Source organism: Podarcis vaucheri (genome assembly GCF_965113315.1).
Source record: "Podarcis vaucheri genome assembly, chromosome: Z".
NCBI classification, from domain to species: Eukaryota; Metazoa; Chordata; class Lepidosauria; order Squamata; family Lacertidae; genus Podarcis; species Podarcis vaucheri.
This window is the reverse complement of record NC_138758.1, coordinates 44,793,245-44,807,962: the sequence shown is the minus strand read 5'-3', so window position 1 is coordinate 44,807,962 and position 14,718 is coordinate 44,793,245. Positions and strand designations below refer to the sequence as shown.

The 14,718-nt window shown below is 44.3% G+C and overlaps 1 protein-coding gene across 1 annotated transcript in view; it reads right to left on the bottom strand.

The window, feature by feature from the left end:
* Positions 1 to 14,718, bottom strand: part of PAPPA (pappalysin 1) — a 243,570-nt gene that overhangs the window by 110,152 nt on the left and 118,700 nt on the right. The window contains exon 10 of the mRNA XM_082208779.1: positions 10,943 to 11,136. Within this exon, the coding sequence (XP_082064905.1) occupies positions 10,943 to 11,136 (194 nt within the window). The remainder of the gene's footprint in view (positions 1 to 10,942; positions 11,137 to 14,718) is intronic.

Sequence of the window (14,718 nt, the reverse complement as noted above, 5' to 3'; positions counted from 1 at the left end):
TTTCTTGTACAGAACACGAAACCAAATTATACAGAGAAGGCTATGGCTGGCCCTGTTCTGGAACCACCATGGCTACACTCCCTCATTGTTGCCATCTTCCTCTCATTATTGTGGTTTGAAGTCAATCAAGTAAAGCCTGCTAGCATATTTTTTATCCTAGCTTGATTGGCTGGTGGCATGCAGGCAAGAAGGAAAGGATCTTTGTTGTTGTTGCTTAAGGCTTTGTTGCAAGATGAATTGTGCAAACTCTGGTGAAGCTACACAGTGGCATGTCTTGGAGCTTGTTTGTTTATGTTTTAGTAAGAGGTGAGTGGAGGGGGGGGAAGCCACAGTTCTTCAATGCACAAACATCAGAGGCACCTTCTTGGGCAACTTTTTGAGCAATTGTTTCATCCAGAATGGAGATGGAAGAAACTAGGGGCAACTTTTTTTTAGAATATTAAAAGAAAAACAAGGTTAGAATGTGTTAAGATAATTATAGGATAGAAAACAGAGGAAGATGGAAAGGAATTGCTGAAACAATTAACAAAAGTGGAATACAAAAAGGGAGGTGTGAGGAGGTCGTTTAAATAAGTGAATGAAAGATATGATACTGAAATTGTTTGATGTGTTTTAAACTGTTTTTGTTTGGTTTTGTTAGTTTAATGTGTTAGTGTGATGTAGTGTTTTTGTATTGTATTGTTCTTTTTTGTTCTTTTTAGTGTTGTGTTTAAATTGTTGGAAAAGTAATAAATATTATTATTATTTTTTTAAAAAAGAAACTAGGGGCAACTTTTTGAGCAATTGTTTCATCCAGAATGGAGATGGAAGAAACTAGGGGAAGAAACATCAGGGGAGTTATCCCTACATTTTCCAGCATTAACAGGTAGATTAGAGGGTTAGTGCTGACTGCAAGAGTTTGAGGGGCCTTGGGTATGGCCCTAGATGCCAAGGTGGTTCCCCCTAACCCGGAAGAGGTATGCAAACAGAGAATTCCCAGGAAAAATCATATGGGTGCCATGTGCCGAGGACATGGCAACACAGTGCAGCTATCAAATAAAATCAGCACTGCCCTCATTCCGAACAGGAATCCACTTTGACCATTTTAAGATTAATCCCTGGGAAATGTCTGTCTTTCTTTTTGAAAGAGATGGGAGAGAGTAGAGTCTGGGGCTCCCAAAGTGAGGAACAGAGAGAAGCTGATGATGGAGGTGGGGGAGACTCTGTTTATGTGTTTGCGTATGTGACTGGATGGCAGATTAATGAAGGAGGCACGGTGTGTATATGCCTGGGTGAGAGAGAGAATGAGTGGGTGAATATTCTAATTATCCTGAAGCTTTCTGTTGCTATTGTGGGATGCTTTGCGTATATTTTTTCATTAATTGCATGTGTTTTCTCTGTAAATGTGTTTAGAATGTATTTTTTACTCATCTTTGTGTTTTAAAATATGTGGGAGATCTTTTAATGTAACAAGTGACTAGCAAGTTTAATAAAGTATAATACACCACCAGGAGCATCACCAGTTGAATTTCTTCCCTTCCTTTAAAAATGAGTAACTGCTGGAGAGCAGCAAGCGGCAGACAGAGGTGCCCACGCTCACTTTCACCTTTGGCTCCACCCACCACTAATATACAGCCCCTGACCAGTTTACCATGAGGGAATGCCGACCTTGACATGAAAAAAGATTGGCTGCTCCTCACACAGAACTGAGTGGCTGTTTGGTTTTACTGACCCTGCCTAACATAGAAAGGTGCCTTATACCCTCAGACCATCTACGTAGCTCCCTCTAGCTCAGCGTGGTCTACCCTAACTGGTAGCAGCTCTCTGGGGATTCAGGCAGAGGTCTCTCCCCTGCGTGCCCTGGATATGCTGGGGACTGAACTGGTGAACTTCTGTATGCAAGGCAGATGCTCTGCCACTGACCTGCAGCCCAAAAGCAGGGGTCTGGTGGTGCAGTCCCTCAGAATTCCACCAGAGGGCTGCAGCCTCTCTCCGATTGGTACAAAAGTCAGCTAGCAAAAAAGGGGGAGGAGCAGCACTTTGTGATGGAGAATAAAAGGAGCGGTTTTTGAGAGAGAGAGTTAGACAGGGTTTGAGCTGAGATGAGAGATAGGGCTTGATTTGCAACAGGGTTTAGTTTGAGAGACGGGGACAGAGGGATGAGGATAGAATTTGACTGAGGGAGAACTGGTTCCGATTTGAGTTGAACATCTGCTCTGAGGAGAATATAGCTGGAGCAGTTCCCATCATCCCTGACCACTGGTCCTGTTAGCTAGGGATGATAGGAGTTGTAGTCCCAAAACATCTGGAGGGTTGAGTTTGCCTGTGCCTGAGCTAGAGGAAGGATCCTCACAGCTTAGATGAGAAGAGCAGGTTGAGTGTCTGGGGAAAGTATACAGACAGGAGGTACCTGGAGAGCTGAGTCTGAGCCAGGAGAGGGAGAAGCTGTGGGAATACAGACTCCCTGGGTCTCATTCTAGCCGGGCTGGGGTGGGTGGTGAGAGAACTTCTAGGTAACAAGGTGTGAGGGGATCCCCTGGGTCTGTTATACCAAATGGAATACCTCAGGAGTGGGATTGCTAAGAGAGTGGGTAACTGACGAAAAGTGCCCCTCACTCCTGAACCAAAGTATTAAGCTGTGAAAGAAGTTGTGCTGTGTCAAAAGTATTTAACTGTAACACCTGCCATAACTAAGTAAGGGAATGAGACTGAATTAACAGAAGCTGAGTTAAGCATTTTACCACCCATTCTAGAAACCTGAACATCTACTTGAAGTGTAGCAACAGATCTTTAGCAACAGAAGCTTAAGAAAAGCTGTGCATATACTACTGTGCTTAAGCCTGTGACATCCTTATATAAAATTTAAATAATAAGTTAGCTTCTACCTGGAAAAGCGCCATATTTAACTGGGGGCAGTTAGTGGGTGAGTCTGCTACATATTAATTGGTGGCAAGGGTGGGATCCGCTACAGTAGGGAAGAATGCATTGTCAATTTTGGTTCCTATCACTAACTCATAATTCCCCATCTCCTGTTCCATACTTCACATTTCGGCATCAGTTTGCAATTCTTTTTAAATAAAGGTTCTCCTAATATATACACTTTTGTATGCATTTTCCTCAAACAAACACATTTTTGCAAATTATTTTCCCTCATAAATTTTTATACACTGCTTTCATTAATACATCACACTTTCTGTGCTATTTTCATGCATATATGCATTGAAATGCATACTTTCATATGTGGATTCCTAGAAATGTTATTTATCGGAGAACTGTGCTTCAAAATTCAGAGAACTGTGACATTTAAGAGGGTGGCTGCGTTTTCCTGTGCATATTGTTTTGGAAATGGTGAAGTAAGGAGTTTTGCATTAAAATGCAAATTGAACCAATTGTTTCTCTCCCTGCCCTGTCCCTCATCTGAGATATCCCCCCAATCCACTCCAAGAATTCATCTCTCTCCTTCCTCCTGCCACCCATACTCTCTGAAGCAAACTAGATTAATCACTATCAACCAGTCTGTCTTGTCACACAGGAACAACACAGCCACACTATATAAGGTCATTATTCAAGAGTTCCTTTGTGTGGAGAAAGACAGTGACCCCTTCTCATTTCCTCCTTCCTTCCAGATTAGCACCCCTTAAAATTTCTTTCTACCCACCACATCACACATGTACTCCTTGGAACAGGATGGTTTGTCTTCTCTCACCACTACTGCAGGGAATGCACTGTGCCAGTGTTCCCATCTGGGCAAGGAAGGAAAATGGCAAGCTGCCCAGCCCAGGGAGAGTCTCAGTTTGCAGCCAATCTCAGCCATGACACAAACACACATACAAGGCCCTTATTTGTAGGTGAGAATGGGAACAGGTAGGAAGATCATGCCAGTACAGTTCTTAGGGTGGTTATTATGTGTCTTGCTCTGAAGAGGCCCCAGATTCTGGCTGGTCATGGAATAGTATCAGTATGGCTCATAAGATTTCCATTCCTTGAGATCCAGGGGCAGCTCCAAGCATGAAGTAAGGCTCAGTTCCCAGTGCAGGGACTTATCACTTGATATAATGTTCTGCCACACTATCATCTATCTATCTATCTATCTATCTATCTATCTATCATCTATCTATCTATCTATCTATCTATCTATCTATCTATCTATCCCTACACATAGAATGCTAACTTGCAAGGGAAACGGTTTTGAGTCTAAGATTTTCTGTGTGCAGGGATTATTATTTTATGCATTTAATCAATAGAATTCCGTCCTTTTGCAGTCTGGTGCAGATATGGTCAGCAGGGTGGGGGGAACACAGATCTGGCCCACAGGCATAACCCACCCCAACACAGTTTTCAGCCATTCAAAAACAGCAAACCACTGGAACAGATAAAAGGCCCCATCTAGTCCAGCATTCTCACAGTGACTAATCAGATACCTATTTCTCCTCACATGAGATCTCATGGACATCCAATGAAGCTGAATGTTGGAAAATCCAGGACAGATTAAAAAAAAGTATTTATTTATACAGCGCCCAGTTGAACTATGGAACTCATTCCCACAGGACGCAGAGGTGGCCACCAACTTGGATGGCTTTAAAAGAGGACAACAGGTCAAGTCACTGTTCACAGCCTGCCCCACTAGGGAGAGATATGCTATATTTAGCTTTAAATTATAGTAATTGTATACATTTGCATTATATGAATCATATAAATCAGCATATGCAAATTTATGTAAAACAACGTATTTTGTATTTCTCTTTTAACTGTCATAATTATTTCCAAATCTGCACAGATACATGTAAATTAGCACGTGCAAATTTTATGCAGATTGGCATCCTCTCCTTTTGTGATGCACTTCCTTAAAAAAAAAAAGTAGCCTAAACTTATTTCAACCCCAATATTCTACTATCTGGAAATGGTTTTTATGTTAGCGGAGAATCCCCATTTATTTGCCACAGTTTCATTTCAATGAGTAAAATAGGCCTCTAGAAGAGAATCCCCTAAAGGATTGGCACTGCCAATGAATACAATGTTTTCAAACCAGGGAGAGGAAGAGAAGAAAATTTGCCTGCTATGATTGAGAAGCCATTTGCTTCCTTTGGAGTGACCTTGCTGAGAACTGGGATGTCTCCACTTTGGCATGCCTCAGGAACCTCTTGTTACAACTTCCCTTGCAGGAGCCAAGGGCATTCCCTCTTACGCTGCAGAAATAATCTCTCCCTGGATCTCCCTATAGCTTCACACCTTCTCTCTAGCTTTAATTTTGCCACTGCTGCTGTTGTTGACATTTTATTTTAAACACGCACCAAAAACACATGTAAATTCCTTAGATATTTATAGCACAGCTTCTAGAGCTTTAAATAGTATTTTCTTGAATAAACTGGTTTAATGTTAGAGAAGCCTTGAGCAACATGTGATCCACCAAGCTGTCTGAAGTTCATCAGCCATACATACTAACCTAGGTGGCCACCAATGCCTGGACATGGTATAAAGAGGCCTTTCAGGGCCAGATGCAGGTTTGAGGGAAAAAGTGGCCTCTTCTGGATCCACTCATACATCAGTGGGCTATGTGTTGAGTAATCTTGTGTTCTTAACCTGCTGTCCCCCAGCTTCATAGTGTGTGGCATGACAGGTTCTGTGCTCCACAGTGTGTTCATGTTCATGCATTCGTCTTACATTTGCAACATCGAACCTGTTATTTAGTTACAGCAATTACAATTTTTTATTTTTTATTTTTGCAAAGGAGGAGGAATGCACTGCAGCAAGAATAATCTCTTGCTTCACAAAGAATGGTTTATGAAACTAGGGCAAAAACATCCAGTGCTTTAAAGGAATGCATAACAAGTAACACAGCAGAGTATGTTGCACTAGGAGACCAGGGTGCAAATCCTCCCTTGGCCATGAATACTGCTGGGTTAGACACAGGCCAGTCACACTCAGTGGTGGAGCAAGCCGATCGGGCGCCTGGGACAGCACACATGCCCTGCGCCCTGGGGTGGGGCCAGTCACCCATGGGGGCAAGGCCAGCTGGGGCAGGACGCTCCGTGGGGCCTCCAAGGAGTCTGCATGCCTCCTCCCACTCAGCCGCCCTACAGCTGAGGGGGAGGCGGTGGGCGGACCATTTGGGGCCGCGTCACTCCCAGGAGAGACGTGTGGCTCAGGCACGCTGCAGGAACCACGGTGAGTGCCGTCCGGCATTTTGTCACCCCCCCCCCAGTGGTGACACCCAGGGTAACCTGCCCCCACCGCACCCACTTCCTCCGCCCCTGGTCACACTGTCTCTCCCTAAAACCTACTTCACAGTACTGTGGAGAGGATAGAAAGGAATGTACTGTTATCCAAGTTCAGACCACTGATCCTTCTAGCTCGTATTGACTGGCAGCAGCTCTCTAGGGTTTCAGAATCATAGAACTGTAGAGTTGGAAGGGCCATGGGGGTCATCTAGTGTAACACCCTGCAATGCAGGAATTTTTAACCCAATGTGGGGCTCGAAAGCCTGGGATTAATAGTCTCATGCTGTACCAACTGAGCTAGGAGGAAACCTTTCCCAGCCCTCCCTGGAGATGTCAGAGATTGAACCTGGGACCTTCTGCATGCAAAGCAGATGTTCTACCACTGAGCTATGGCCTTTTACACATAACCATGGAAACCACCATGAGCTCCTTGGAGGATAAGTATAAGAGAGAGAGAGAGAGAGGCTGCCCACAGGTGACAGTCCTTATCTAGGGACACTGTAGTTCTCTGCCCAGGCTCAACATTTACCCTGAAGGAGCCTGCGTTAGCTAGACAGCTGGAACTTTGTAATAGGTTTCCTCATAATAGTTTATGAGTTAGTACCTCGTAACTGGCTTGCTTTCATTTCTTTTCTCTCCCCCAGCTGCCCCGCCACTCTGCTTTTTTAAGAGTCCAGAGCTGCAATGCAGAGCAAGCCAAGGCACACGGAGGATGGAATCTTGGCTGAGTGGCGTTCCATTGGCCCGCCGAAGGCTTGAGTCAGATGGATCGGGTGAATATGGAGAAGGGGAGAGAGTTCCAGTAGCAGCCAAAAATATGTATCTTTCCTTGCAGGGCACAAGCTGAATTTAACTATCATTGTTAGAAGTTGTTTCCTCCTCATTTGATACAGCATTTCCCTGGCACTAAGTGCAAATACATTTTTATCTTGTCCATCTCCCCTCACCCCCAAAGAAAGCCCAATTATCTTTTTTCAGTGACACCAAGGCTGACATCCGAAGCACAGTTTACTAGGATGCCAAAGTCCTCTTAAAACAAGGTTGAGGGACATTTTTTAGCCTGAGGGCCACAGGCCAGTGGTGGATGGGAGCCAGGGGCAAATAAATATATAAATAAAGTGGGTGTAGGAACAGATGAGTTGTATCCAAATCAGTTCTATTATAAAAGAGACCCACTGCAATTATGTTGGTCACGTTCATCAGTCTCATTAGTTCTACTGAGTAGCACTAACATTGGAGACAACCTGTTCCCCAACAGTCATGGAAGAATCAGAATTGACTTTTTTTCTTTTTCTTTACAAATTTGTATCTCTATCCAGGCAAGCATCTTCACAGTTCAAGGGTGCAATCCAACCAGGCATAGATCAGGGCTGGTAAAGGGTGTAGCCTGGGGATAATCTCAAGGGCCAGATAGAGAGGTTTGGATGGCTGCACTTGACTTCCAGGTCTTAAGTTCCCTGTCCCATTCTTAAATTCAACAAATGTTGCTGGAAACTATTCCTTAAAATGCATATATTAATGATAATCAGACTGTCAAAAATATGATTTTTATGGTAAAGAGCTCATTTCCTGTTGTGAAAAAAACACTATGAAGCCTGATGAGTTGAAAATTTTTGCCATTATTATCTTCATTGATTTTGTCAGTTGTGTTGTGTTTTCATTCTGCCCTTTCTCCATGGAAGGTGCGGAAAGAGGCTGTCATCCTTACAACAGTCCTGTGAGGCAACTGAGAGTGGATGACTAGGCCACTATTACCCACTGAACTTGCTCATCATTGGACTGTACACCTCACCTTGTTTGCCAAGAGAACAAACAAACAGCAAAAAACAAAACAAAAACAAAAAAACAAAACTGAAGGATAACTATGGTCTGATTTGCATGTTATAGTATGGAATGTGAGAATCAAGCCAGCTCATATCAGAATTCACAAAGACTGAATTTATCAAAACCTCCTGAGACCCAACACATACATACACACACACATTACACATACACTGAAATAATCTAGATTTGAATTGCTTCAGGAGATAAATTAAGAGATAATGAAGCTAAATTCCCTCCCTTGGGAGGCATGGTTTGACCCTCTCCCTATCTTGTTTTTGATGTCCAGCAAGGATGGGGCATTTCTTCAGTCTAAGGACCACATTTCCTTCTGGAAGTCACATGCCAGGGATGGGCAGGCAGAGGTGAAAATTGGTAGAGTGGCAAATGTAATGGTTACCTTTGTACAGTATGCTAGCTTACACAGACCCCCTCTCTAATCCCCCTTTCAGCAAACAAGAGGCATTAGCAGAGTCCAAGGATACATTCCAGCCAGGCAAACACATTCAGAGTACAGAACAGGGCCAGCAAGAGCTCTGAGGACCAGGCAGAGTGGCCTCATGGGCCGGGGTCTGACGTTCCCCACCTCTGCTACAAACAATAAACTTTCATATCATGATTTTATGACAACTGAAGCTGTTATTTTTGTCCCCTGGCTCTGTGGGTTTGGCTCCCTTTATTTCGACTCAGTACTGTTTCATAGTTTTTATTGTATTTTGATATATGTCGTGCACTACTTTGGATGCCCTTGAGCTGGAAAGCAGGATAAAAATAAACTTTAATAGTAATGATGATAAGATGTGGGGAAAGGAAGGTGCCATGTTTAGAGGCAATGCACCTTTGAATATAAGTTTTCAAAAATGTTGTCTTAGTTATTGAGTGGCAAATAATTGAAGAAGGACCATTGCTTTCATTTCCTGTTGCACCATCCAGCAGGGGCACCTAGTAAACTGTTGCAATATATAGGACATTGGACAAGATCAGTGACTGGAGGGAATTTGGAAGGCCAGGTTTCTTACCCCAGATCTACCTGGACCAATACTCTGATTCAGGAGAAGAAGGTAGCATAATGTTGATATAGGTTTCCACTAGAACCCCACCAACAACAACCCAAACAATGCTTTGCTTATGTATTTATGGAGGGAATGATTCCAGTGGTTATGGGGGTGGGGAAAGATACTCTTGTGGTTTGCAAAGTAATAACCAGTGGGGCCCTGGAGGTCAGTTGGGAGAAGAAAGGCTATTTTGCAATCAAGGCAGCTGCATGATATTATAAACATAAGACAAACCATAGCTGAGTGGTAAAACACATGCTTTGCAGGTAGAATATCATAGATTTGATTAGTGCTTCTGCCCAGGAAAAATAGGTGTCAGTACTTATCATGAAATTGTTACAGTGTCACACTTCTTAACAACAACAAAATGAGGTGCCAGTACTGTGTACTCTTGAATACCCCTGGGGGGGGGGAGCACTGGGTTCGATCCTTGGCAATGTCTGTTTCAAAGGACCAGATGGCGAGCTGATGGAAAGATGCTTTGCTGAGAACCAGAGATCTGCTCTGTCCCCCCAAAACAGTACTTCTGTCTTGTCAGGATTCTACCTCAATCCATCCTCCAAACGCCTCCAAACACTCACACAGGACATTCACTGCCTTCACTGGTTCTGATTTAAAGCTGAGTATCATTTGCATGGGTATACAAATGATACCCAGGTGGGTATAGCTGGGTATCATTCACATACTGGTGAACACCCAGCCCAAACTCCCTGATGATCTCTCCAAACACCTTCCTGTAGATGTTGAAAAGCCTGGGCGAGAGGACCATGCCCTGAAACACCCCACAAGTGAACACCTAGGGATCCGAACAACCCCTCCAACACCACTTTCTGGACACAGCCCAGGAGAAAGGATCGGAACCACTGTATAACAGTGTCCTCAGCTCCCAACTCCTCTAGACAGTCCAGAAGGATACCATGGTCAATGGTATCAAAAGCAGCTGAGAGATCCAGGAAAGAGTTTTCACCTCTGTCTCTAGCCTGCTGGAGATAATTGAACAGCGTGACCAAGGCAGTTTCAGTCCCATTTTAATAATAATAATAATAATAATAATAATAATAATAATAATAATAATAATTTATTATTTGTACCCCGCCCATCCGGCTGGGCTTCCCCAGCCACTCTGGGCGGCTTCCACAGAAACCCAAAAAACACTAAAATATCATACATTAAAAGCTTCCCTGAATAGGGCCGCCTTAAGATGTCTTCTGAATGTCAGGTAGTTGTCCATCACCTTGACATCCGATGGGAGGGCATTCCACAGGGCGGGCGCCACCACCGAAAAGGCCCTCTGCCTGGTTCCCTGTAGCTTCGCTTCTCGCAATGAGGGAACCGCCAGAAGGCCCTCGGCGCTGGACCTCAGTGTCCGGGCAGAACGATGGGGGTGGAGACGCTCCTTCAGGTATACTGGTATTTTGGGTCCGGAATCCTGATTGGAAGGGATCCAAATGGTCTGCATCATCCAGATGTGTCTGGAGTTGTTCAGTGACCAGACGCTCAATCATCTTTTGCCCCACCAGTCCCAATGAGCACCAGCCTCCACTGGTCTCAGGTAATATCTGCTTCCAGTGTGCTGTAATGGATCACTGGGTGAGCCTGGACCAGTCACTGCCTCTTAACCTAACCTACCTCACATAAATCATGTACACCACTGAGCTTTTGGCAGAAAAAAATGGATAAATGCAATAAATAAATAAAATCCTTTATGTGGAGATGGCGGGGATTCATCCTGGAGCTATTTGTGTGCAAAGCATGAGCTGTGCTACTGAAATGCGACTTAATCCTCCCCCCACAAAGAAATAGTAAAACATCCCATTGGCTTGGATGCACCGCTTAACACTTTAACCAATGACCATCTGCTTTCCTTACTTGATTGGCTGCTGGCTGACCTATCACAACCAATTCTGGGCATCGCTCATCATGATGTGAGACCGACACGTTGGACGCCCACTGGTCGACAAAGCCTTTGGGTGTATAGACTCCACAGTCTATGATGCTGGTCATCTGCTCAAACTCTTCGCACACGCCGTCACCATCATGGAAGTAGCACCTGCTCGGTTCATCTGCAGTAAGAGAGAACAGGAGGGGAAGGGAAGTCAAGAAGGATGGAAAAGCCATTTCTCAATAACTAAGTCCAGTAAGCACTGTGTACTTTGACCTAATGAGCAAATGGGAATGATGCCCTCGGAAAACCATAGCCTTTGCCCTTTAGAATAAATTATGCAAATTATAAAAAAAAATGGGAATGATGTGCTCTTGCTTCCGTCAAAGTCTGGCTTTCATAATACCACCTACTCCCTCACCCACCCCTTCACACACACTCACTTCTTGTCAAACACTTGAGCTGACAGAGGACAATGAGGGAGCCTGGGAATTGCTAACATATGTATCATAGCTTGTTTGTAAAATGTGCATGTTTTCAGAAATCTACCAACAACTCTCAGTGCATTTACACTTAAAAATAGACCACTGAACTACCGTTGGAATAGTTGCATGAGGTCCCTTACCTCTTGTACAATTCAGAGTTATCAGGTAATTTGAGGATAAGATCACAAAGTTTGTTCCAGTTTCCTTGCAAGGAGTGCCCCTAGAGAGTGGTTCAATTTAGATCGGGGACTACCCACAGGCCACATCCATTCCTAGCCACATCCTTGCCACACCTTCTCTCCCCAAATCACAACCCTCACTTTGCACCCTGTGTGTTTCTGAGTGGCTGTGATGTGTCCTTGAGCTCTGGCAATGCCTCTTGCTTGTCTGGACAAAGGATAGAGTGGGGTGGGTGTGTTTGTAGAAGCTGTAGAACCTGCCCATCACTAACACATGACCCTTGACAAATTGGCCAGAAGGGAGTGCTGCCCTCACGATGAAAAATGTCCCACATTCCAATTCAGATGATCCTACAAATCCTGAAAGATCATGATTGAGCCATACTCTCACTTCTTCCTTCCTCCATATCTCCCCATCCCTCCTTCATTCCTTTATTTATTTTCAACTTTTTGTTGTTGTTGTAAAAGGTTTTCTTACAGCTTTAACAGATTTAATGCTTTCCATATCCTCCTATCGTTAAAAAAATTCCTTACAAAATCAAATGTTAGTCCTGTTCAGAGTAGACACATTGGAATTCATGGGCATGACTAACTTCCCTATTCTGCTTCATATGTGGGTGGGTGTCTTGAGGTAGAGAAAGAGACACAAAGACCTATGCAATCCTGCAAATTCCACACACTTTGGTGTCTGCCTCATCCCACTGCTCTCTCCAGATCCTGGCTGACTCTTTCCATGGCTCAACAGCCCTTTAAAGGGCTGCTTCAGTTGGAGATGCCAGAGACTGAATCCAGAACACCTTTGCTTGCAAGGCAAGGGCCCAGTTTGTAGCTCAGCTCTGAATGTTGTTTTCTTTGTTATGGCTTACATCTAAACAAATGAAATTGCTGCTGCTACTACCTCTTGTGGCTTACTGTTTTATATGTGCTATGTTATACATTAAGGGTGGCAGTTCAGTGGCAGAGCATTTGATTTGCATGCAGAATGTCCCAGGTCCAACCCTTGACCTCTCTAGACAGGACTGCAGCCAGAAAAATGAGAGTCAGTCAATGCAGACAACTCTGAGCAAGATGGACCAATGAGTTGATTGTGTATAAGGCAGCTTCCCACACCACCCCTATAAGAAATCCCAGGATATTTTATATCTGGTGGTTTGCCTACATCTATCCGTGTGCCTATTTCTCGCGCGCGCGTGCGCGCGTGCACACACACACACACACACACACACACACAAACACCTGACTAGAACCAGTGTAAAACTGTATAAGTAAACAAAAATAAACATAATAAAAAAACAAGCAAACAACCCTTTGCACAGGAATAGAAAAAGAGCAATGAAGCAAATTAACTGCTGGCAGAGCCCAGCTGATTTCAGTGGCCTCCTGCCAGTGCAAGAGAGGCTCCAGGCCCCTGGTGTTGTTCACTATTTTGTTCTTAAATGACACTTGCGAAACACTGAGTTTAGCAAGGACAAGCACTTCCAAAGGAACAGCTCCAGAGACTGGAGGCCTCTGTTTACCAACTCACGGCATATTTGGCATGGGCAGTAGCAGAAGGGAAGGGAGGGGGGGTGTCCCTTGCAACTGAAGAAACATCTTTTTGCGCCAGTCAATGAGACACTAATCTGAACTAGAGGGATCAAAAGTCAAAGGGAGATGGAGTGACTCTCTATGGCAGGGGTCAGCAACCTTTTCAGCCATGGGTCGGTCCACCATCCCTCAGACCATGTGGAGGGTCAGACTACCTTTTGAAAAAAAAAATGAACAAATTCCTATGCCCCACAAATAACCCACAGATGCATTTTAAATAAAAGCACACATTCTAATCATGTAAAAACACCAGGCAGGCCCCACAAATAACCCAGAGATGAATTTTAAATAAAAGGACACATTCTACTCATGTAAAAACACGCTGATTCCTGGACCGTCCACAGGCCAGATTGAGAAGGCGATTGGGCCGGATCTGGCCCCCAGGCCTTAGGTTGCCCACCCCTGCTCTATGGTGATAACCCAATGCTGGGGAGGAGGGCAAAGAGTGTCCTCCTGTGTCTTTAAAGGAGCAGAACTTCCACTGCAGGTCGTTCTCTAGCTGTCCCTTACTTTACCACCCCTGATTTTCTTCTCCCTCGTAAATCCCTTTCCTTACATACTCAGTGGAAAAGTATCTGCTTTGTATGCAGATGGTCCTAAGATTCCTAGGATGACTCCAGGTAAAGGTAAAGGACCCCTGACAGTTAAGTCCAGTTGCGGGCGACTCTGGAGTTGTGGTGCTCATCTTGCTAGTTCCTCAGAGGGCAGATCTGCCACACCTCCCAGCTGTCTCATTGCTGGCCCGGCCCTGGATATATCAGCAATGGAGACTGAATTCCTTGAACCATGTAGTTTTTGGGGTTTCCTGTGCCAAGTTGCACGGATGCACAATGAAATTATTCAAAATCCATCCCTTGGAACCACCAGAAGTGGTTGTTCTAAGAGGCCAAACTATATATGATTCTACTCCCCTGATCAGCAAGGTGTTTTTAAAAAAGGTTTGTGTGAGAAAGAGATCTGGAACAGGATCTTGTGTGGAAGGGTAAAAGGCATTCATCCTTTGTCCCCTTCTGCTTGGTCTCAGCCTGAATTCCTTGAACCCAACTCCCTGTAATGCAGGAATCCTGCCCACAGCTGTCCCTGGGTGGACTTGAACCACGCACTTGCTGTTTAAAGCAGGGCTGGGAATTCCAGTTGGTGTCAATGAGACCTTTTATTTCCATGCAAATAACAGGCCAGGGGCAGGGGCAACAGTCTGGTGGGAAGCAAATACTTTATAAAAACCCATCTATGTCCCCTCACCAAGATCTTAATCTGGATCAAGCCGCAGCTATTTGTCCTCTAACACACACACACACACACACACACACACACACGCCCAAATTCACATAACAGCCAATTACATGAATTAGATCACATCTAAATCAGTTCATTCATAGACTAGATAATGCAGAAGTTATAATTCGCCCAGAAAGTCAAGTGAGAAAGTCAAGTGGAAGTACACTGGTACCTCAGTTTATGAACTTGATCCATTCCGGAAGTCTGTTCTTATACCAAAACCATTCTTAAACC